This window comes from Microcebus murinus, chromosome 4 (assembly GCF_040939455.1).
Source record: "Microcebus murinus isolate Inina chromosome 4, M.murinus_Inina_mat1.0, whole genome shotgun sequence".
NCBI lineage: Eukaryota > Metazoa > Chordata > Mammalia > Primates > Cheirogaleidae > Microcebus > Microcebus murinus.
In genome coordinates, this window is record NC_134107.1 from 22,766,489 (window position 1) to 22,791,782 (window position 25,294).

Consider the following 25,294-nt stretch of genomic DNA (forward strand, 5'->3'; position numbering starts at 1 on the left):
AAAATATAAGGAGGATCTAGTTAAAATAGCCCCTGTCCTGGTTTTGAAGCCACACTTTACAACTGGGCTATTTTTTAAACTTCCAGGTTAGAAATGGATGCTCTTTCCAACTACTACACTTAAGTGGATAGATGTCTTAGATTAGTGCTTCCTTCTACTTTTTCCCACACTGTATCAACTTTGATGGATGATATTCACATGGGTTCGAAGGGTTATACAGAATTTATCTCCTTTCTCTCCCATTGGGAAAAACTCATCAGAATGCAAATGTAGGAAAATGGTATTATTGTAAGGGTAACCTTGAGTGTACTCTAATCAATTTTTAGGTGAGTAAAAAAATAAAAGTTTAGTACTTTAACTATTATTTGTAATATATTGGCACAATAACAGGGTTAAAATAATTGCCTTAGTTGCTCAATTATCTGAGCACAATAGAATCGAAAAATCTTACAGCTACTCTGGAAGAATATCTTAAATTCAATGTCAAGGAAATTGTTATATAACCAAACTTCAGCCTTTAATACCAAAATGACTTTCTTAGGAAAACTAATGTTAAAAATATGGCTACCACCAATGAAAAACAGAAAAAAAGGTCTAAAGGGTCAACTGACCCAAATGGACACAGTTGGTTAAGGCCACAGAGACCAACATTAAACATGTGTGTTCCTGTCTTACAGTTATCTTTTTTTTTTTTTTTGAGACTGAGTCTCACTTTGTTGCCCAGGCTAGAGTGAGTACCGTGGTGTCAGCCTAACTCACAGCAACCTCAAACTCCTGGGCTCAAGCGATCCTCCTGCCTCAGCCTCCCAAGTTGCGGGGACTACAGGCATGCACCACTATGCCCGGCTAATTTTTTGTATATACATATATTAGTTGGCCAATTAATTTCTTTCTATTTATAGTAGAGACGGGGTCTCGCTCTTGCTCAGGCTGGTTTCGAACTCCTGACCTCGAGCATTCCACCCGCCTCGGCCTCCCGGAGTGCTGGGATTACAGGCGTGAGCCACTGTGCCCGGTCTTACACAGTTATTGATGATGCAGGGCTGAGATCCTCCTCCTAGACACAGACTCAGTTTAACAGAAAGACTTTGTAAACTGGTACAGTGGGGCGGGGGAGGGGACAAGTGGGAACTTTGGAATTTAAAGGCTGGCTGAGAGACTGTGCTCTGGGATGCAACACGCCGGAGAGGGGGGCTGGGCGGCTGGAGTGGAAAGGCTGCCATTAAGCCCCAGTTATCGACCTTTTAGATTCTACCAGCTTATGAGGAGTGTTGATGAGGTTACAACATACTCTTGACATTGTCTTTGCTCAGGTTGCAAGTGAAACGCAGTTTCTGTGCAAAGAACGTCAAACCCAAATTCGGAAGGGGGCGCAGTAACGAGGCGGCTGCCTGCATGGGGCAGTTCACTGCCACAGCCAGACCACTGGCGGGGAGGTAGCGGTGGGGCCTGCTGGAAATCAAGAGCAATGATTAGGACACAGCATCAAGGACCTACGCGTGTAGTGTAGAGGTTGGCAGTACTGGCTTTGGAGTGGACTTGGGTTCAAAGCCCAGTGTTGGCGTATGTTAGTCACGTGACCTGGGACAAGTGTCAATCTCCCTGGGCCTCACATTCTAGCTCTGCAGAGAAAATAATTAGGTTGTCTTTATTTTTCTTTATTAATACTAGGGCATATGGAATAGAGACAATATTAGGCACTTGCCTGCAGGGCTGTGTGAAGGTTGGATGCAGTAAAGTGTGTGTCGTGCTTCCTACAGCGGCTGGTGCGTAGGCCGTGTTAAAGAGGCAGACCGTGGCCTAAAGGTGCTGAGATGTGACTGCTGAAATCAACACAGGGGCCACCTAGCACAGAGAAATACATAGGTGGATCTCGCCATTGTGTGGTTCCCAATCCCACGAGTGTTGGTTGTTTTTTTTTTTTTTTTTTAATTCTGTTTTTAAGTTCTGTTTCCTCCAGAAATGTTTTGATTGTGGCGACACTCATGGGCCACCTCCTCTCCCTGGCTTTACTGCGTCGCGCCTGTGGACTCGCTGTTGTCTGCACACACGACAAACTTCCGTGTCCCCACCTTGGCCAGAACGCCCTCTCTGTCGCCCGCACCTGTGAGTGTCACGCTGCCGGCCACGCTGCGGGGGCGCCCAGCCCACAGGCAGGGTCTCTATGAGTCCTCCTCCGTGTCTTCCTTCCCCTCCTCTTGCCCCACACCACCCTCCCCTTCCCCAGGCAAGGCTTCGTTTGCTCCTACATCATGTCTGGCTTTTCGCTGCCCTTGATCATAGCAGTTGTCATTCTAATAATCCCCACCGGCCCCTCCCCCAACACACACGCACAGGGTCCAGCGTCTGCCATGCCTCCGTCACATAAAAGCTTCTCAATACCAAGTGACGACTGATGGAATGACGGGCGAATGGCTAGGCTGGGAGGACGGGGGTGGGATGTCCTCCCTCCAGCCCCAACTGACTTCCCTTATGTCTCCCCAAGACCTTAGAAAGATGACGGACCGTTGCCACCTCTGGTTCTTTGGTGTCGCCCAGGGAGGAAGACAGGGCTGAGCTGTAAAGTCTATGGGTTCCCAGTCATGAGCCTGGGTTCGCTGACCAGCTCTGCATCTTATTAACAGCGTGACTTCAGACTTAACCCCCCACCCCGTGCCTCAGTCTCTCCCTCTGTGAAGTGGTGCTAACAGTAATGCTTTCCCCATGAGGTTGCAAAGTGTAAGTGAAGCCATGTGGGTAAAGTGCTCAGACTTGTATGTGACACGTGGTTAATGCTAGACAAGATTTTGCTTTTTCAAACTTCAGCGCAGGGAGCCTTCCCTGCCCCTCAAATGCTTGGTGGAAACAGCTTCCCCTCCCGCCACAGCTTGTCGCCGTCTGTCCTGGCCTTGACAGTACTTATTCCGGACTGAAATTGCCTTTTTGGGTGTACCGGCTTCCTGCTCTCGACGTCACTTGAGATGTGCCCCCCATGAGGAGCGCGATCGGGCAGTGCTGTTCCTGCAGCTGCGCACATCTGGAGGTTTGATCAGTGACGAACGAGTGACTGAGTGCAGGACTGCAGAGAAAGGGTCTGCACTGGGCTGGCTCTTGTTCCCAGTTCAGTCTCATTCTTGCCGGAGCGGGAGAGACGCATTTACCCGGTGACAGAAGGGCCCTCCCAGTCTGTTGCATTAGGCACCAGCTAGGGGGCAGAGAGTATGTTGCTTCTTTAGATCTTAAAATAACCAGAGAGAGAAAAGAGACTAGGAGGAAGTGAGTCCCCAAAGGAAGAGGATTTGAGAAAGGACAGGGGGCACAGACTTGGAATAAACAGAAGAGGAGGTGTTGGAAGGGATGACAAAAGATGGTATAGTGGCAAGGTCGCCATGGAAACACTGTGGTTCCTGAATGGGAAGACAGGCTGCCTCTCCAAGGTGAATTTCAACGTTGCAGCTTGAAATACGCCACCCCCGGGATCTGACCCTGTGGATTTGCTCAGAGGCAAATTGCTTCACCAGCAGCCAAGAAGCAGTAACCTGGTCCCGGCAGCTCCCTAGGAGAGGAACATCTGCCCCACCTGGACGTCTGAACCTCCCCCAAACCAGTGAGGCGCGAGGACCACCCACATCACGGTGACCCTGGGGACCTTCCCCAGGCTCCACCACTGGGGGCCTGGGAACCTGAATTTACATTCTCCAGGTGAAGCTGATGCATGGAGTATGGAAACCAGCGCAGACTGTCCTGTTCCCCTGATGAAAGGGTGTGCAGAGGCAGAGGAGGGGGTGGTGGGGCCAGGCAGAGGCCCAGGCACCTGCCACTTAACATGGGCACAAAAACATAGGCAAGTGGTCAAGGCTCACAGGAAAGGGGAGGAGGTGGGTGAAGTGGCCAGAAGGGGTTCAGCGTAGGATTCCGGGTGGTCAGCCTGGGTTGGAATGGAGCCTCTACCTAGCGACATGACTAGGGGTACGGGACTGAACTTCTCCATAGCCTCAGTGTTCTTATCTGTACAATGGGGTTGTTCTGAGGAGCCAAGGAGCTTATATTTGCACAATGGAGGGTGCAGGTGGGCAGAACAACAAGATGGAAGAGGCTGGGACCCTGAGTTTGAAGAAGAACCACCCGACCCTTTTCAGACTGTGAGAAATCAGCGTTTATTGTGTTCAGCACCCCTGCTAAAGTTCAGCAGTTGGCCTTCCCTAATACAAGGCTGTTAGCAAGCGGCCTGCTAGCCACGAAGTTTCAACCAGTTGTGGGTGTTTGCGAGGACAACTGGTTGGGTGTCTACAGAAGGAATGGGTGGAGGAGATCGAGCCTTAGGATTGGTTAAGAGCTTCTACGGCTGCACCCCAAATTCTCTGCAGGAGAACTTTCTATACCATTGGAAGGAAAACTTTGATGAGCTTCTAAGCTATCTTCCAAGGATAGCAAGGCTGTTCCCATCACAGACTCAGCTTCTAGGAGTTGTTCCTTCCCTGGAGGCAAAATGATTCTCTCTCACAGCCACTTCTAGTTTGACCTAATCAACTTAATGCCTTTTGTCTAGACATCAGTGAGAGCCCTGCTTCTCTGCTAGAGGGGCGTGCGGCTGTGTGTGCGCATTGGAGAGGGAGTTCAGGAAGTGTGCTACCAGACCTGGAAGTCACGAAAGAAACAAGGGAAATTTTTCCTTCCTGGTGGTAATTTAAAACATTTTAATATTTAAACAGTCATATGGAATCAAATGCAAAAAGTAACATGAATTTCTGAGATAGAACTAGAGATTTCAGGAAAGATTCCCAATTGCTCTGGACAGCTTCCTGTTCCTAGACTACACATTACCTTCCTGTGCCTCTGGAGCTATTTGAAAAGAAAGTTGTAGAAACGCTGGTCCAGGCACGAGTGGATCTGAAATGCAAGTCCACAGACAGGTGCTGGGCTGTCTGTTGCAGGAGGCACTTGGGAATCTTGCTGAACATCAAGATTCTTAGACTTATCCCAGAGAGCCTAATTCAGCAGGTTGCACAGAGGCGTGTGTGTGTGTGTGTGTGTGTGTGTACCTTTATCTGTCTAAATTTTTGTTGCAGTATAGTTGACATACAATGAAATGTACACATCTGAAGTTTACAGTTTGATCAATTTTGGCAAATGTTTATCCCCCAGGCTGCAACCCCACCCCTCCCATTGTCTCTTCCCAGCCAGTTCCCAGTGGTTCCCAGTCAGAAGGAGCCACTGTTCTCATGGCTGTCACCAGTGATGAGCTTCACTTGTTCTAGAACTTCACGTAAGTCAGGGTTTCTCAACTTTAGCACTGTTGACATTTTAGGTAGATAAACATTTATCGTAGGGGTGCTATGGACTGAATGTCTGTGTCCCCCCCCACCCCAAATCCATGTGTCGGAATCCTCACCCTCAATGTGAGGGTCTTAGGAGGTGCGACTTTTGGGGGGTGATTAGGTCATAAGGGCGGAGCCTTCGTGGATGGGATTAGCGCCCTTATAGGAAGAGACGCTAGAGGGATGCTCTCTGCTCCCCACCACGTGAGGATACAATGAGAAAAGCAGGAAGTGGGCCCTCACCAGACGTGCCAGCTCCTCGATCTTGGACTTCCGGCCTCCAGAGCTCGAGAGATAAGTGTTTGTTGTTTCAGCCACTCGGCTGATGGTGATCTGACGCGCCAGCCCCAACCGACTAGCACAGGGGACTGCCCTGTGTCGTGGAACGTCTAGCAGCATTCCTGGCCTCCAGGACTAGCTCCCAACCCTCCACGGGGACACCCCAAGTTGTGGCAACCAAAAATGTCTCTAGACATTGCAGACGTCCCCTGAGTGGCACAGTTGAGAACGGCTGACGCAAATGGAACCGTGCAGGATGTATTCTTACGCATCCGCCTTCTTTTGCTCGGCATACTTCCGCGATTCTTCCCTGTTGTTTCTCGTGGACCTGAAATTCATTCCCTCCCGTTATTGAGGCCTATTCCGTTGGAAGCGTGTGCCACAGTTTACCTGTCCGTTCTCCTGTGGACGGACAGCTGGACTGCTTTCGGCGTCTGGCTCGTATGAATAACATGGCTGTCGCTAGCCACGGGTGAGTCTTTTTGTGCATTCACGTTTTCATTTCTCTTGGATAAATACATAGGAGTGAAACTGCTGGGTCCTACAGCAGATACGGGCTTAGCTTTTGAGAAACTCCCAGCCTCCCAAAGCGGCTTGCCATTTCCCTTCCCCCAGCCGTGGACAAGCGTCCGGATGTATCTGTCTTCGCGTCAGCGCTGGTGTCGTCAGCCTTTTGCATTTTAGCCATGCTTTTCGGTGTGTAGTGGTGCCTACACTTTTACACCTTCTTGGATAATTCTCATGAACAGCTGTATTAGTTATCGATTGCTGTGTAATAAATCACCCCAAAACTCAGTGACGTAAAGCAGCAACGCTTACCATCGTAGCTTCTGTGGGCCAGGCATCCAGCCATGGCGTGGCCAGTCTGTTGGCTGCGTCTCCCAGGCTGCAATGGGGCATCATCTGGGCTGTGGCCGTCTCAGGCCCTGCTGGGGACGGTTCTACCTCCAAGCTTGCTCACGGGTTGGTGGCAGGATTCCGTCCCAGGCTGCCCTCCGATTCTTGCCCTATGGGCTACTCTCTTTAGGGCAGCTCTGAGCACTGCAGCTTGTTTTATCACAGAGAGCAGGTGAGGGAGAGCAAGTAAGATGGAATCCAAATTTTTTGTAATCTAAATCTCAGAAGTGACATCTCACATTTACCTATTCCAGGTGTCCTCAAACTATGGCCCGCGGGCCACATGCAGGTGTTTTTGCCCGTTTGTTTTTTTACTTCAAAATAAGATACGTGCAGTGTGCATAGGAATTTGTTCATAGTTTTTTTTAAACTATAGTCTGGCCCTCCATCGGTCTGAGGGACAGTGAACTGGCCCCCTGTTTAAAAAATTTGAGGACTCCTGACCTATTCTGTTCATTAGAAGCAAATTTCTTTTCTTTGGTCTGGCAAGGTGGCTCATGTCTATAATCCCAGGGCTTTGGGAGGCTGAGGCAGAAGGATCACTTGAGCTCAGGAGTTTGAGACCAACCTGGGCAACATAGCGAGATCCTGTCTCTAAAAAAAAAATAATTGGTGCCAGCTACTCAGGAGGCTGAGGCAGGAGGATCGATTGAGCTCAGTAATTCAAGGTTACAGTGAACTATGATCATACCACTGCATTCTGGCCTGGAGCATAGGGCAAGACCCTGACTCTAAGAAAAAAAAAAAAAGCAAATATCAAGTCACTACAACCAGCCCAGCCCACACTCAAGGAGAGGCGATTACATAGGGCATAGAGACCAAGAGTCAGGACCCTGGGAGAACCCGTTGCAGATTCCCCAGCCACGGTGGCTGTGGTGTGAGAATACTTGGTCCAGCCCAGAGCTTCACAAACCATCTGTGGGAGAGGAACGAGTTTTGTTTAGGTTAGTTTTGTTCTAACACCTACACTCAATTTCTATACTTAACCACAGATGAGTATAAAAGAGCTCATTGGTCCCAATGCACAAACCCCACTTTGCCCACCACCTGGGCTGTCCTACCTAATCTTTCATCCAACCCAAGGAGATGGATGCTATATTAGCATCCCCGTTTTATAGATGAAGAAACTGAGCACAGAGAATAATTAATCACACCCAAGGTCACACAGCAAGTAATTGGGTGAGCCTAGACTCTAACCAAGCTATCTTGTTTTAGAACTTGACTACCTGACCAGCTAGCTATACTCTTTTTTTTTTTTTTTCTGAGACAGGGTCTTGCTCTCTAGCCCAGGCTAGAGTGCAGTGGTGTCATCATAGCTCACAGCAACCTCAAACTCCTAGGGTCAAGCGATCCTCCTGCTTCAGCCTCCCAAGTAGCCAGGACTACAGGTATGTGCCACTACACCCGGCTAATTTTTCTATTTTTTTCTGTGTAGACGGAGTCTCACTATGTACCTCAGGCTGGTCTTGACTCCTGGCCTCAAGTGATCCTCCTTCCTCGGCCTCCCAAAGTGCTGGGATTACAGGCGTGAGCCACCATACCTGGCCTCAAACTTAAACTCTCGTACCCACATTGGTGTATATAATCACCAGTGTCAGAGCCCAGAGGGACAGAATCTTGCAGGCCCCTGTTCCCTGTCCCCGCCCCTGACCCCTCTGAGGGGCCTTAGCTGTGCTGCAGACCAGCAGCAGCGGTGGCCTGTGTTTGGCATTAACTGAATGCTCTAGGCCCAGTTCTGTCCTCTCTGCCGTCTCCTTTTTAAAGTTCAAGTTTAAGGGGCAAAGATGTCCCCTTTTCCAACCATGTTTGCTTCCACCACCTGCAACTTCCTGGGTGGTGCCATGCTACTTTAAGAGGGCTGTGCTAGCATGAAACCCCAAATTAATAAACAGCTGTGGGGTAAAAATTAATCATGTCACAAAAGAGGTCACGCAGCGTCTCTGGTAAGGTTAAGCGCTTGTGTACAGATCATTAACTACATAATTAATTTCTGTTTTTCCAACATGAGCCCCATAACAGAAGGGTGGCATCTGTCTTGCTCACTCCTGTATTCCTGACACCGAGCACCGGCCCGGCCTGTAGCAGGGCTCCGTAAATATTTGTTCATTAAATGAAGGTTTGGGCTTACCCCCCTCCATCCCCCCGTGCCATCTGTCTTAGCCTGGAGTCCCGGAAGGCAGAGCGTGCGTCCGGGCGGCTCTCCACCAGGAAGCAGGAGCCGGGCAGGTGGGAGGACAAGGACAGGTGCATTCCTGAGCCTGCTGGGTCTCGAGGTGTCATCCTCTTCCAAAAAGCCACTGAAGACCCCAGAGAAGTGATGAGGATGAAGGAGAATCCATTGTCTGCCCGCCTATGGGGTCAAGTTCCTCCTAGGGAGTTGTGGGGTTTTCTTTCCCTCAATTTTTTTTATTGTGCTAAAACACAAATAACATAAAATTTTACCATCTTAATCATTTTTAAGTGTACAGTTCAGTGGTGTTCATGAATATATTCATTATGTTGTGCAAACATTACTGCCATCCATCTCCGTAATTCTTTGCCTGTTGTAAAACTGAAACGCTGTCCCCATCGAACTATAACTCCCCGTTGCCCCCTCCCCCAGCCCCTGGCAGCCACCGTTCTACTTTCTGTCTCTATGATTTTTATTTTATTTTTTAAGACAGAGTCTCACTTTGTTGCCCAGGCTAGAGTGCCGTGGCATCAGCCTAGCTCAGAGCAACCTCAAACTCCTGGGCTCAAGCAATCCTCCTGCCTCAGCCTCCTGAGTAATGGGACTATGGGCATGCACCACCATGCCTGGTTAATTGTTTTCTCTATATATTTTTAGTTGGCCAATTAATTTCTTTCTATTTTTAGTAGCAATGGGTCTCGCTCTGCTCAGGCTGGTTTTGAACTCCTGACCTTGGACGATCCTCCAGCCTCGGCCTCCCAGAGTGCTAGGATTACAGGCGTGAGCCACCACGCCCGGCCTGTCTCTATGATTTTGATGACTCTAAGTACCTCACCTAGGTGGAATCATATAGTATTTGTCTTTTTGTGATTAGCTTTTTTCACTTAGCCTAATGTCCTCAAGGTTCATTCATGTTGTAGCATGTGTCAGAGTTTCTTTCCTTTCTAAGGTTGAATAATATTCCACTGTATGGATAGAGCACATTTTGTTGACACTTTCCTCTGTTCGTGGACACTGGGTTGCTTCCACGTTTAAGCTACTGTGACTGATGCTGCCATGAACATGGGTGTACAGATGTTCCTTCGGAGACCCTGTTTTCAATTCTTTTGACTATATGCCCAGAGTGGAATTGCTGGATCATATAGTCATTTTTTAAGGAACTGTGTTTTCCAAGCAGCTGTGTCATTTTACATTCCCAACAACAGTGTGGACTTTGCCATTTTCTGTTTTATTGACAGTAGCCACGCTAGTGGGTGGGAGGTGGTATCTCGTTGTAGTTTTGATTGGCATTTCTCTGACGGTCAGTGATGCCGAGCATCTTTTCATGTGCTTATTGGCCATTGTGTATCTTCTTTGGGGAACTAAGTCCTTCGCCCATTTTTGAACCCAGGGGCTTGGTTTTTTGTTGAGTTTCCCCATGGAGTTTTAAGTCTTTGCACATCTAGGTTGCTCTTGGGTGGACAGAGTGTCCCTGGGTGCCTCACACCTCAGCAGCCATGGAGAAGCCCAGGGCAGGAGGCAAGAGGGGCGGCCGGGGCACTGCGTGAGGCCTGGTGGGGCTGTGCCCACGGGAAGCTGGTTGGAGTGCGTGCAGAGTCGGCCACAGTAGGAGAAGCAAGTGGCCAAAGGTGCTGGAGACAGGTGTGGCTGGGGAACCCAAGGATGGGCATCAGAAGGCTCTGAGCACTGCCCGAGGGTGAGAGCCTTCTGTCTAGACGGGCATGCAACGCCGAGCACAGCAGGTACCCATTTCCTGATTGTTCAATGCTTGTCCCACTGGAAATTTTCCCTGACTCATCCTGCACGTGTATTTCCCAGGTCCTCTGCTTGGGGTTCAAGGGCCATGTAGACAGAGAATCCCTGATTGGAAGTCCTGCCCCGCCTGCACCCACCGTGTGAGGTTGGAGCTCAGTTCTCTCTCTGGGGCCTGAGCACCGCCTGCCCCCAGACGTCCTTGTTCTTCACCTGTCACTTCTCCCGGGCTCGCTTCCTCGGCGCCCAAACCTGTTTTCTGCTTCTCCGGCCCTGCAGTTTTAGCTGTGTAAGTGGAACTAGACACATTTGAAAGATGTGGTGGAACCGGGCTTTTGAAGTGCAATAAATAAGGTGGCACAAGAGGAGGAGATAGGTAATCAGCCGCTGCTCTCACCGCTTGAAGAGACTCGTGTAGCTATCATCAGACTCTGCGCTTGGCCTGGGCAGGGCTGTAAGTCATTCCGTGCTAATGGAGCCATGTGCCACACAGGGTAAGGCAGGATCGGGATAAGCAGCAGGTGAGCACGAACGCAGAGAGATTCGAGACGGGACGGTGCACCCCAGGCCTGGTTTCTCTGCACCAGGGTCCCGGTCTCCTCTTAAGCTGATGCACTGTTTGTTAAAAATGCAGTGCGTCGGCTTGGGCTGCTCTTGGCTGCAAGGCACAAACCCCAATTCAAACAGGCTTAAACAAGAACGATACTGCTCATGTAAGGCAAAGTGCAGACGTAGGACAGATTGCAGGGTTGGTTGATTCAGTAGGTTCATGACATTCTCATCAGGGACTCGAGTTCTTTCTGTCTCTCCACTCTGTTGTCCCAAGGCTGACTCACCTTGCAGTCACAAGACAGGGCCACATGCTTCCTGTCCATGGGGGGAGAGAATCTCTTCTACTACCGTGGAAGGTAAGGGGTTGGCTTCCCCAGGACAGGTGCCAACCCCTGGGCCAGAAACCGTCACCAAGATAATGCCAAGAACTGGCAGGATCAGGCCAAACAAACCTCACCTGGGAGCTAGGGAGGGGTGGCACCTAGACAGCCTGGTGATATGCAGGAAAGGTAGAGGAGAGAGGGGACGGATATTGGGGGACAACCAAGAACACCCCAATCTACTGCTTTAGGGGTGGATTTTAAGCACTTACAATAGGCTCCTGGAAACATGAGAGGCCCATAGATTGAGACTCACGGAGGAGAGAGGAAGGCAGTCTCAGGGTCCTCAGAGACTTGGGGCAACACAGAACAAACCTAGCTCAGAACTGAGCTGCTGCTGATTTTCCCAAAATGCAAGATCAGCCCGATTGGATCACACTGGGAATGCAACTGAGCCCTTTTCTCGGATGATTGCAATGGAATGAAACCAAATATAAACACAAACATGTTCCGCAACTATCCAAACAGCCTTAGCTTGTCCCAACAAGTGACAGGGCAGGGTGACCCTAAGTCAGGGATGGGCTGGGGCCCAGCAGCCTCTGGGAGCTCTTGTGTGCTGATGGACAGCGGGGGCCGGCGGTGGCCAGAACCCCAGGATGCTGTGGCTGCCACTTACAATCCAGCATCCAAGACAAACAGGGGTTTATTTGCTTTGTTTTCTTTTGTTTGAGAGGCAGCTGTAGGGCAGTGGAAATGACATGAAATTTGAAGTCAAAACATATGAAGGCTTCTTGATGATACAGACCATATGCCAGTTCTATGATCTTGAGCTTCCCCAAGCCTCAGTTTCCTCATTGTGAAATAGAATAAATATAACTTGGACTTAGATGAGATATTGGGGGTGGATGTGACTTGTGGAGGATGGAAAGACATGGGGACATTAGTCATTGTTCTGTGTCTCCTCCCAGGGCCCTGGGCTGCCTGGTGTCAGGAGCATAGACTTTCTCCCCACCCTCCCTCTGCCTTCCAGACTCTCGTCTCCCTCAAGGTCCAGCTCACACCCCGGCCCCGCCCTGAAGCCCGGCCTGGGCTCTGTGATCGCCCCTGCGTGGATGGCGGGCGGCTGCCGTGGGCTATTCACACACAGCGCCTTCCGCTTGCTTCTGTGCTGCGGTCCCGCACCGCCAAACGCACTTGCCATTTGCTTCTGCTGTGTGTGGCCGTCTCCCCAACTCACCTGCACCTGCAAACAAAGCAACGGTCTCCCGCCTCTTTGCAGCCCCCAGAAGCAGCTCGGAATGTGAAGTGGGATAAACCCCAAAGTCGCCTGTCACTTGAGGTGACAGCCCAGAGAGGCAAAATGACTTGCCAAAAGTTACCCAGTTCTAGCGGTGGGGTCTGTCCTGGAAGCCAGCCCCTCGTTGCCCTGCGGCACTCTCAGTACACGCGGAGGTGCCCAAGGGGCCTGACTTTGCAAATCACGCAGGTCCCTCCCAGGACAACTAGTTCCTTACATGTGACAAGGTAATGACAAAAGTCTCTGATGGGGTGCCGTGCTTGGGAAAGATTGGAAGGCAGGACACACGTCGAGAGCCGCAGGGGCAGCAGGCTCTGGACCCAGCTGATACAGGCTTAGCGCCGCTGCCCCCCGTAGCTGCGCGGTCCAGGCGGCTTCACTCCACGGAAGCAAGAGAAGCTTTCGAAGCCCGCACGCGCCGGCACGCTCAGCGTGATCAGACGGGTCAGCTCTGTGCTTGGCTGCATTATGATCTGCTGGGTGGTGTTTCTGGGAGGACAATGGAGTGTTTTATCCCCTCTGAGCCTCAGTTTCCCCTTCTATGCAAGGGGGATAATCTCCACGTCTTAGGGGAGTTCTGAAGATACTGGCGGCAATGCCGGGGCGGGACCCAGACGGGGCCCAGCAGGAAGGGGGTGTCCAGGCAAGGCCGCTCCTCCTCCTCTTCCTCCGGGCCCTGCCGTGCCTTCCCATGCACACCCCAGCCACTTGTTCAATGAGTGAGGCTAATCGAGAAATGCCCCTGTCACCTGGGTCCAGCCTCCCTCAGGAACGGCTGGGGGCAGAGTCTCAACCCGGCAGGATGAGCAGGAATTATCCTGGGGTGATTAAATATAGAAGGTGCAAATGCCTACACACAAACTTTGAAGCAGTATTAAGCTGTTAAGTGCCCTCCCCCTGCGGACGGCACCTGCCCGCCCCACACTGCCCTGCCACTGGCTGGCCACCAGAGACAGCCACAGGAAGGGGAGGGCCCGCACGGAAGTCAGGAGGCTTCCTGGAGTCTCTGCCACGGGCCCGGGTCCGGCGTGCCTTACCCTGAGGGTCATTTGTGGCCACCCAGGATGCCGGCATTTCCAGCTCTAGGTCTGCTCCTCAGTCCCCAGTTTCCTGCCTGTTATGTAAGTTTATATAATCCCTCAAGTAGGAGGGAGCTCAGTGCCCAGTGGAGGCAAAGACAGAAGATTCCACTCTCTGTGTGAGGCAGCCCCCTCTAAAGTCTAGACAAATAGGTCTCTATGTAAAGAAAGATTCTCTTTCTTCCAAGTGCCTGAGCCCCCCGCCTCAGGGCACACGACTGAGCAAATAGTGCACAGGCTGCATTTTGGTCTCCCGGTTGGCCCTCATCCAGGCACCTTTGTGCAGTGCACGAGCCATACCACCGAACATGGCTGCCCTAGTCACAGGTATGGGTTTCATGCTCCCTGTGAGCTGACACTATGCTAGGCACCAGGGACAAAGCAGGAGCCAGACAAGACATAATCCATGTGCTCATGGATCTCACATTCTAGTGGAAGAGATTGACCGCAAACACGCCAACCCGTGACCAAGATAGTGTAGAGTGAGATCAGTGCTGCAAAGCAAAGATGTAGGATGTGGTGACAGGGAGGGCCAGGCTTGGGAGAGGAACTTAATTTAGACAGGAGGGTCAGAGGTGACCTCCCTGGTGAGGCTTCAGGTGTGAGATGGAGCCAGCCACGCAGAGAGCAGGTGGAGGTTGGGGTGGGTTGTCTGGGGGAAGCCGGACTGGGAACTGGCAGGTGCAGCAGGCTCCTCCGTGGACCTCGGCGTGTGGTCTTCATAGCTGATGACTTCCGGAGCCGGCACAGCTGGCCTGCATGTGACTGTGTGAGAAGGAGCCTATTTGAGAAGCAGGGGACGCGGAGGCCGGCGGGCAAAGGGAGAAGGCTTTGGGGCACTTTCAGAGAGCGTGCAGGGCCAGGCGAGGCAGGCTCTCTGTCGCTGCAGAGAGTCTGGATTGCGGTGGGAGCCGCTGGCATCTCTGAGCCATTAGGTGGCGAGGAGGAGGGAGAGGAGGAGGAGAGAGCATGAGGAGGCAGAGGGAGGACCACCTGCCACAGGCCCTGTGATGCCCGCGGGCACGGCCGTAGGATGAGTGGGCGGACGGATGGGGGAAGGGGTGGCTGGATGGGGCCCACATCTCAGTGGATTGTGGATTCTCGTGGGTTTGGAGCTGGCCTGTGACCTTCCCAGCCTGTGCTCTTCGGGGCAGAATGGAACCGTACACGAGTGGAAAACAGGCAGGAGGTTCCCTCATGGACTAACCAGTGATTTGCTTTTGCAGTTTAATGTTAAAAAATCCACGGAGCCTGTCCAGCCCCGAGCCCTCCTCAAGTTCCCAGACATCTATGGACCCAGGCCGGCGGTGACGGCTCCCGAGGTCATCAACTACGCGGACTACACGCTGAGGTCCACGGAGGAGCCGGCGGCGCCTGCCAGCCCCCAGGCCCCGAGTGACAGTCGCCTCAAGAGGCAGGTCACAGAGGAGCTGTTCATCCTTCCTCAGAATGGTAGGGTCTCCTGCCCCCGCCCTTCTGCGGGCGCACCCAGGCGGGTTCGACGCCGCCTTTGCAGGCGCTGCGCGTGGCCAGGCTGCGGGCCATCGGAGAGCCCCGGTGTCCACGGCGTTTGCCACGGAGCAGGCGGCGGGCGCTGGGTCTGGGAATCACAGTCCTTTATGCCCGCTGACACGTGGCCACATTGCTTCTCCCCACCGACCTCCAGCTTCCCGCTGGGAAATGGAGAGTGCCTTTCAGGCCGTGTGTGCAACTGTGGACAGCAGATGAAGAGTCGTGGCTAACACCGTGGGCCTCAGAGTCATGGGTGTAATTTGCTGCCCTTTTATGTACTTGCCGTGTGGCATTGGTCATGCTGCTAACCTCCTTGGGCCTCAGTTTCCTCATCTATAAAATGGGATCGATAGGGTTGTTGTATAGTGTAGGTGAAAGAGTGTGTACAGAGTGCTCAACTCACAAAGGGTATAATCAAAACATATTTTTACTGTCTCTGTTCTCCTTTTCGTCAGCATCAGCATAACGCACGCAACACCTTTGGCACCGGTGCCAGGCACTGGGGCAGATATGTGAGCAGAGACCGGTCCCTAACCCAGAGGAATATGTAGGCATTTTAGGGAGGCAAAACAGAAAGCGGCCGGGAGGGCAGATGGTTGTGTGGTCTGGGGTTTTGCTCCGCGTGGTTGCTGAGGGAGGCACTGGACACTTGATCCTGACCCTACTCCTCATGTGACCCCTGGCCTGGACCCAACCAGCCCCCGTGCCGGCCGGTGGACAGTGCCCCGTCGGCCCTGGCCCAGACCGCAGGGATGGGCCTGGCATTTCAGGAGCACGTTCATGGGGGGCCTGGTGCAGGAACGAATCCTGGCTGGCTTTTAGCTTCCAGGTTTGCCTGCTCACATTTCAAATAGATTTATAAAGAGACCTGTTAAGACTTGAGCTTAAGGCCGAGGGGCAGAGATGATCTGTGGATGATCTGAGGACTCTTGTGGGTAATAATCTTAATCCTCATCCCCTCTCCTGGGAACCCCAGATTTCTCAAGGATCAGATGAAGCCAGGACTGGACACTTTTCACCAAGGAGAACAGGAACACAAAACCAGTGCCCGCAACTTTGGAAAACTCAGGACACACTTGTTAGTTTTCTCCTTTTCATGTTTTCCTCCTTCCCTTCCCCACCCCAGAGGGCAACAACCTAGTTCTGATTCCACGGACATCTGTCAAGGGGTGGCTGGTTCCGCAAATACTGACCAGAGGTGAAGGAGTGTAGGAGAGGACACCAGATCCTTCGGCTGCTGTCCCCACCACGTGCCCAGTGTGGCCACTCCAGCAGTGACAGTGCTCTCCGCTCGTCCTAGAGCTCCAAGTCCCACTTCTTGAGGCCAAGACTGTGCCTGCGTTTCCAGGTGGAGCTGGCTCTTGGGTCTCTCTCTCTCGGGGGAGGAGAGTAGCAGACCCAACTTACCAATGCTGGACCCGAACAGAGCCCCCACCCAACCCATAGTAAGAGACCTTAGAGAAGTGGGGCTGGTTTCGATGACAAGGCTGAGGCTGCCTGAGAGCTGAGCACTCCGGGTGCCAAGTAAGCCCGTTCTGATGCCGACACTGCTGCCCTGGTCAGCGTGATGCCTCTGGAAGCCACGTGGGGTCCGTGTGCGTGTGTGTGTCTATACACTGGCCGCATCCTGCTCAATCTGTTCCTTTCTTAGATGCACTAGGGAAAATCTTCACAACTCACAGGAACTTAATAATGAAGCATTTTTGGAAATTAAATAATCCCCTATATTTCTACCCTGGAAATTAGCTCTGAAAGTCAGACACGAAATTCCAGTTTGCCGAAAACAGAGTCTTCTGCAGCTGCTGTATCCTTTTAATTCTTATGTTCTGTTTGATTCATGAGACTCTTCCAGATGTTAGGTCCCTGTTCAAGTGAGGGGCAGAGTGAGCAATATAGGGGGCTTTAGGAACTTCTGAATTAGAGATAGGGTCATTCATTCACTCAGCAAGTCTTTATGGAACATGCACTAAAGTCAAACCCAGCACTCCTGACTTTGCCTCCAGCACCCACTCCCAGCTTGTTCCTCAATGTGTATCTCTAACGGTTACCTCCCGGGAGCAGGGGCTAGCTCTGTGGGAGAGGTGGAACTGGAGGTAGGGTGGGGATGGTTTGCCTGAAATAGGGTCAGCAGAGCTACACAGGCTGTGACAGCTTCCCTCACTGCAAGCTCGCCGTGGGCCAGGCTCCGGGCTAAGAAGCCTGCCTTGCCGTGCCTTGTTTTGTTTAATGCTCACAGAAATTCCAGAAAATAGGCGCTGTTACCTCCCCCATTGTGAAGACGAGGAAACTGAGGTTCAGAGAAGTCAAGGAGCTTGTCCAGGGGTCACACAGCTATCATGTAGCAGCCCACGTCCAACACCAAAGACTGCGGGGCTCTGCTGGCCCTGAAATGCCATGCCCGTGTCTGCACGTGTCACCTGGGGTGGTGGCCATGGTTTTGCACGCGGCTAGGAAGATTGGGTTTGGGTTCATGGCGTAGGTGGCAGAGACGGGAAAGGCGTGATCAGGAAAACAGGACCCCAGTGTGGTTGGCGGTGACGGTTTTGGCTTTCTTTTGACAGGGGTGGTGGAGGATGTCTGTGTCATGGAGACCTGGAACCCAGAGAAGGCTGCCAGTTGGAACCAGGCCCCCAAACTCCACTACTGCCTGGACTATGACCAGCAGAAGGCGGAATTGTTTGTGACGCGTCTGGAAGGTACTGTTCGTATTTGACTAGCACGGGCTTCTGTGCGTCCCTCTCCCCTAGAGGGGCTGTGCAGGCATCTACAGCTGGAGGGACCACGGGATTAGTAGTCTACCAGCCGGACCCCAAAACACACGACGCATTGATGTGTGATACTCAGGCCTAGAGATTCCCCCCACCCCCCTCTGTCTCTCTCCTTTTCTCCAGTTAAAAGCAGGGATTCCTAGTTGGGAAACATCTTTCCTTCCATCTGTGGCTCCATCATCCCCTCAAACCTCCTTGCCATTTGCATCTAGCAAGTGAAAGGAGAAAGAGAAGGAGGAGAGGGCAGGACAATTCCTTAATAGCCTAAACCTGGACGTGGCAGACTTCGCTTCTGCTCACATCCCATTGGCTGTAACTCAGCCACGAGGCCACACCCAGCTGCAAAGGAGTCTGGGAAACATGGGCTAGCTGGTGCCCAGGAGGAAGAGGAAATAGTTTTTGGTGAACAGCTAGACACCTCTGACGTAGGTGCCTTTGACATTGGACAGGGTTTTGAGCTAGACAGGGTGTTCTGAACAGTGAGAAAAGTTTCTGGAATCTGAGAACCAGGCAGTCTGAGCGGGACAGGATGTCCTGACCGTTCACTTTACAGTTCACTTAGCAAACAAAGCTAAGACTTTGCAAAGGAATCAGGGCTAGCAATGGGACCAGGAAAATCAATTTTGTATTTGATTTTTGTTTTTGAGTGGTTTTCCTTATTGTCTTAAGATGTTTAAGCACTTTCATATGCTTTATTGCATTTCCTGTTCACAATAGTCCCATTTTACAGAGCAGGAAACTAAGATCTAGAAACTCATACGACTTGTCTAAGAGCATTCAGTCTAACTGAGGACAGAGCCCGGACTGAACAGTCCCTTGAACCTCAGTGGGAAGCTATTGCTCTTAGGACACATGGCCTCAGGTCTTCATCTCTGCCTGTGAAATGTCAGCTACCAAATTATCATGGAAGAGCCAGAACTAAGAGCACCACAGGTGCAGATTTCTGGGTAGATCCACATCATGAAGCATTAAAAGCAGCAAGGTTCAATGGCAACATTCATGAGGTAGCTGCCAAGTGATTCACATTTACAACGCGTGTGGTCGTACGGTAAATATTTAAAGCACAGAACAAACGAACCGCAGGTTCAGCAGCAACACTGATAAAGCCGTCTGCATGGGCCCGGCACCCTGGGGCCATGTCGGAATCACCAGTTTGGAAGGGCTCTGGCCAGCAGCATGTCTGGCCCCTGTTCTCCAAGGAGGGCTGGCATGTGCTGACACTGACCCCTCGGAGGCCCTCCTGTTTCTAACTGTCGTGCGGAAAGGCGGGTCCACGGTGCCCGAGGTGCTCGGCCCAGGGCTGCTGCAGACACCCGAGATCATGACCATGACGCTGGATCCCACAGCCCCGAGCAGGGCGTGCTTCTCCCCTCCCCTTGTCCTCGGAAGTCCCACGTCTGTGTTGCTTCCTCCTTGCCTGCAGCCGTGACCAGCGACCACGACGGAGGCTGTGACTGCTATGTCCAAGGCAGCGTGGCCAACAGGACGGGCTCCGTGGAGGCCCAGACTGCTCTGAAGAAGCGGCAGCTGCACACAACCTGGGAGGAGGGCCTGGCGCTGCCCCTGGCGGAGGAGGAGCTCCCCACGGCCACCCTGACGCTGACCCTGAGGACCTGCGACCGCTTCTCCCGCCACAGCGTGGCTGGGGAGCTCCGCCTGGGCCTGGATGGGGTGTCCGTGCCCCTGGGGGCTGCCCAGTGGGGCGAGCTGAAGACTGCAGCCAAGGTAGGGTCACCTCTGGGCTAGAAAGATGAACCTGTTAGTGGAGATGGGACGGCAGAACTGGCGCCTCCCAGCAGCTCTGGGCCAGTGCTCACCGAACAAGCCTCAGGGACCTGCCCCGCGTGGGCAGTGATGGAGGGTTGGGGTCTTGAATAGGCCAGCGGGCTGGAGCAGACCCATCGCCCAGGGTTTGGGATTCCGGGTGTCTGCTTCTAGCTTGCCATGCAAAGGCCGCCCCGTAAATGCCATGCCGGGGCTGTGTAGGCTCTAGTGCTGTGACAGCTTTGTGCCCATTCGGACCCAGCTAAGCTCTGTGCCCCTACTATGTGCCCGGCACTGCAGGGGCGACAAACACAAAGTGACCAGGGCAGAGCCCACCGCTCACAGAATGTACAGCCCACTAGAAAAAATGATGATGATGATGATGATGATGATGATGATAGTGGTGGTGATGGTGATATCTGACATGTGTTGAATCTTGAGTCAGCTAAGAGGAGCCTAACCAAAATGCTCTGATGGAGAGTTCTGGAAGGCCTGGTTCACAGTGGTGTTTGTGCTGGGCTCTGAAGGAGTGACCTGGCCAGGGGACAGACCCAGAGCCCAGTGGTCTATGCAGCGCCAGCCCCAGGGCGACCTCCCTGCATCTCTGCTGCTGGGGAGGCTGCGAGGAGGATCTGTGAGAGGCCACACTGCCTGGAGAGCAAGCATCGCTCCCCCAGGCCAGGACAGCAGCACGGTCAGAAAGCCCAGGGCTGCAGGGTGGTGTGTGGTTATTCAGGCCCCTGGCTCAAGGCCTGTCCAAGGGCCTGCCACTGTGGTGCCCCGAGAGAAGCTTCTAGACGGCCAAGCTCTCAACCAGCTGGGCAATGCCTTATCTAAAGACTATATGGCCTGCAGAGCCCCACGTATGGACTGTCCGGCCCTTTTCAGAACACGTTTGCCAGCCCTCGAGCGAGAGTGAAAAAGCACTGATCAGGGCACTATTCTGAACAGTTGCCATAAATCGGTTGCTATGCTTAGGGCTTCTCCTGAGTTCTCCCGCTCCCCGACCAACCAGGTGAGAGAGGCGCCATGACCATCGCATTTGCAGGTGAGGGAACTGGAGCTTACAGTAGTTCAGGAACCCACACCGGGTCGCCCAGTGAGGACACCAACAAGTACGAGCCCTGACCAGCAGGCACCTTTGCTAACGGACACCTGGGCTGTGGGAGGGCGGGGCACACTCCACTGCCCATCTGCCCCCTTTGTGCTGTCATTTCCTCCCTGCCCTGGTTTTCTCTCTTTCTCAGCCTCAGAAAATTGTCAGCAAAATCACAGCCACTCTCAGATGGAACTAAGCCGTGCCCAAGCCCGCTCGCTAATTAGTGTGTGATGTGGGACTCGTGTGTGATCACTGATCGGGGCCCTGGGAGAAGGAACCGACACTTTGGCTTATTAAGCCAGCAAACCAGCTTTCTCCGGAGATGCGGAGGCTCCCCTGCCGGGCTGCGAGGCTTTGGTCTGGCCCCAGAGGGCTGCGATCCAGCCAATCTAGGCAGGAGTCTCAGGCACTAGCCCACTGCTGCCACTCCCCCTAGAAGAGCAGCGGTCACTCATTCATTCTGCAGATGCCTTACCCAGTGTCTACACCTGCTAGGTACCATGCAGGTGCTGGGGACATGGCAACGGTGATTAAGATGAAGCTTGCCCTCACGGCTCCTCCATCCTCTCTGCAGCTATTACTGTCTGCAAACATACTCACACCTCCACTGTAACCTGCCTGTTTAGCACCCACATGAACAATCCCGGAGGGTGGCAAGGAGTCAGAGGTAGGAGGTGACGCTCTGGGTGTATGGAAGGAGAGGGCCCTGAGGCCAGACCAGGGAGCCCCTTGCTCCAGCTAGAGGGTGTGGGCTGATTTGAACAAGGTGAGTGGAGCCCTCAGTCACTGCAGCCCAGTGTTTTTCTTCTCTCGGCCAGAAGGGGTTAACAGAGGTGCCAGCAGTGCCCCAGTTCTAACCGGAAGACATTCGGCCAAAAGTGCCATGGGCATCACCAGGGATCTGCAGAGTGACCCGCTCCAAGGGCAGCCTGGAATGAGTCACTGAGAGCCCGAGAGAAAGAGTGGGGCGGGGAAAGCAAGGGGAAGAAGGAGAAGGAAGACAGTTATTTTTGTTGGAAGGTATTTTCAGCAGCAGTGCCGACGGGGCAGGCGCCATTGACATCCTCTGGCTGTGGGGCAGCTGGCTGGGCTAGGCCTCACCCTACACACAGGTGAGGAGCCCTGCAGGGCTGGCAGGTGCAGGCTCCTCTCACCTGGTCTCCCTGTGGCCACACCCAGGCCACGTGGGGACCTCCAGTTAAGTGCCCTTGAGTCAGCAGGCTGCTTTGCATCCCAAGTCTGCTGCCACCGTGCTGGGTGCCTGGCACACGTCCCTTGGCCCCGGTCCCTTCACTGTGAAATGAGAGAGTGAGGGAGGACTGTCCATCAGGGCAGCCAGAGAGCAACGGATTCAGGACTCGGACTTCGCTGTCAGAGTAGACCTCTGTCCAAGACTCAGTTTTGCTCCTTACTGCCTGTGTGACCTCGGGCAGTGACACACCCTCTCTGAGCCTCAGGTTCTTATGCCTGAAATGGGAGCAAGGTCAGTATCCCTCTTGGGGTTGTCGTCAAGATGACATGGGATGTCCTCTCATCTTCCCCCGCCCTGCCATGAGTATGTGTTGTGTGCCCACTGTGTGCCAGGAGCCGGGGACACATGCGAACGGATGTTTCCATGGAGCGTCCAGTCTAATGGGACAGACAGTGTGATTGTATCTAGCACATGCTAAGTGTGTAATAAATGTAAGCTGCTATCATTCATGTCATTGCCGGGGTTCCTCGAGGCCCCCAGATCATTACGTCATAGGGTTAGTCACTTACGGCTCGTTGACTCTTTGGGATCACGAGAAAATGGAAGCTCAGAAAACTTGAGTAACTTACCCAAGGCCACACAGTTCCAGTGGTGGGATTGGAACTCAGACCCACTTAGTTTTGGCTCTAGAATCTATGCTTTCAGCATTACCCTTGTTCTGGGTTACTAATAATTGTTGTTTTGACAGTTGTCATTAAAATTATAATTTATAACCTTTATTGAGAACTTACTATATGCATTTTCTCATTTAATCCCCTATTATCTATGAATATATTTCTTCATAGTATTAATACTGCCCCATGTTACACGTGGAATCACTTCCTGTCTGTCTTTCCCTGGGACTGCAAGCTTCCTAGAGGCAAACTGTGATTTGTTCACTGCTTTAATTGTAGTGTCTGGAACATAGTAGGTGCTTTATGTGTGCTTGCTGAATGAAGGAATCCATGGGAGCCCATGGTGAGCAAAGGAAAACTGATTCCTCCCCTCCTGGGCTCACGGTCCAGGGAAGAAGTGAACAGACACCATCACGAGTGCTGAGTGTCACAGGAAGGAAAGGAGCTATGGTGGCCATTAGCCAGGGCCCAGCCTGGTGCCAGGGAGGCCTTCCTGAATTACTCTCATTGCACAGCTAAGGAAAAAATGACAAAGCTGGAGGGAAGGGGTACAGGACTGAAAGTTGTGACTCCAGGGGACAAGCTTTTCTATTCCCTCCCCCTACTCCCACCCCCCATGTTGGCATTGTGGGCCACACAGCCTGCTCCTCCTTGGGATTTGGAGGCAAGGGCATCTGCTTTCTGCTGAAAAGGAGGGACTTATGGCCTTCAGCTGACCCCTGCCCACACGCTCCCTTCCCTTTCCTGCCAGGTCTCTGCAGAGCTCGGATTATGAGCAAATACCCACCTCCTGGGAGGAGTCTTTGGGTCATTTTTGTCCCTTAATGGATTTGTTGGAATTGCAAGCAAACTCTTGCAGGAATTTCAGAGGAGATACCCTGAAGTCGCATACGGGGGTGGGGGTGGGGGGATGGGTGTGTTTGGATGCTCACAGAGGCATCAGTGCCTCTCTCTGAGGGTGGTTACAGTCGCCTCTACCACAACCATGGCCACTCCATTGGGGAAGCAAGCTTCTGCTCACGTTATCATTCCACTTTATTGACTCTTTCAGCCTGCAGGGGCTGGAAGGAATTATCTTTTCCAATGAAGTAAGGAATTACCACTTCCCACTGCCCCAGGAACCTGATGGGGCAGTGCTGTGATTCTCAAACTGTGTTTTCTGAAACTCTCTGGAGTTTCAGAGGTTCCCCAGGAGCTTGGGGGTGGCAGCGAAGTGTGAAGGGGACTCCTGGCCTTCTATCCCTGACACATCCTGAGTGGCATCTCTTTGCTCTGTTTTATACATTGGGTTTGAATAAATAATATGCGCAAAATCACATTTTGTGGAAAACGAAGCACATGCACCCATCATTCCTCTGTGCCTTACTCCCTTCTGCAGGGGTGGAGAAGCCGGCTTTGGCAGGGACGTGGGCTGGAGGACGCCTGTTAGATACAAGCCCGGTGCGACCCCAGCCTCAGCATTAGTCGGTGGTTCAGAAGCCACCCCCAAGTGACACTCTCCCCCTGCGCCCCTCTTCTGTTTCAGGAGCCGTCTACCGGAACTGGAGAGGTCCTTCTCTCCATCAGCTACCTCCCGGCAGCCAACCGCCTCCTGGTGGTGCTGATTAAAGCCAAGAACCTCCACGCCAACCAGTCCAAGGAGCTGCTGGGGAAGGGTGAGTGAGGCGTGAGAGGAGAGAGCCGGGGACTGTGTGCAGAGGGACGTGGCACCTGGGAGTATGGGGACAGCTGAGTAGGGAGGTGGAACATGAGCACATTTATGGGGTCTTCCACAGCTGTGTCCTCCACCCTAAGCTCACAAACCAATTCTGAAGGACACGCTCACTTCCTTGAGCTCATATGCATTCACTCCTGGGCCAGTCTGCTCACCAGGATCCAGACACGAGCTACCTGGGGTTCCCTACCTTGGACATCCACTGTGAGCACAATTGGCCTTGACCGTGGAAGGCCAGTCTGACCAGGAAGCTGAGGGTCGGACTGTAATATGGAGTGTTCTTCCTGGGCTGACGGGAACACCTGGCTGGACCCACCTTTGGGGCAGGTGTCAGGAAGCCCAGGTTGTTCTTCTCCCATCTCAGCCACCACTGCACTCCCCGCACCCAGCACTGTCTTCTCTCTTCTCAGCCTTTGCCAAGTGCCGCCCCCGTACCAGCTGCATGTGGGTGACGGCAGAAGGTGTGTGGGTATGTGGGCTGAGGCCTGAGGCTTGGGGCATCTGTGCCCCATATACCCAAATAAGCATCTCTTCAACATCCTGGAGGCCTCCTTTTCTCCTTCTGGATACCCCAGGCAAGTCCCCGGCCTTGGGGACCAAAGCAGGCTCTCCTAGCAGAGCAGGAGGCAGCCTCGGCTAGCAGACCGTACCTGCGCTGGCAGCCAAGTGCTCACGGCAGGATATAAATACATCTCTATTTATAGCAGGGCACAAATAAAGAATTGCCACCTCATTCAGACTCTCTGAGCAAAAGATTTGGGGCTAATGAAATCAGAAGAGTTGGTCTTGCCGGCAGACTCCTGGGCCAAAAGTCAGAGTTCTGTGCTTTTCTTTGTCCCCTCCAGACACTCCTCTGCCTCTTGCTCTTTTTTTTTTTTATAGCTTCTGTCAGGACAATTACAGCACAACACTTTGTCTCTCAAATATC

The 25,294-nt window shown here is 52.6% G+C and overlaps 1 protein-coding gene across 1 annotated transcript in view; it reads left to right on the forward strand.

Moving 5' to 3' along the window:
• SYT13 (synaptotagmin 13) overlaps positions 1-25,294 on the forward strand; it is a 45,748-nt gene that overhangs the window by 16,211 nt on the left and 4,243 nt on the right. The window contains exons 2-5 of the mRNA XM_012790333.2: positions 14,870-15,095; positions 17,717-17,851; positions 19,347-19,648; positions 24,178-24,307. Of these exons, the coding sequence (XP_012645787.1) occupies positions 14,870-15,095; positions 17,717-17,851; positions 19,347-19,648; positions 24,178-24,307 (793 nt within the window). The remainder of the gene's footprint in view (positions 1-14,869; positions 15,096-17,716; positions 17,852-19,346; positions 19,649-24,177; positions 24,308-25,294) is intronic.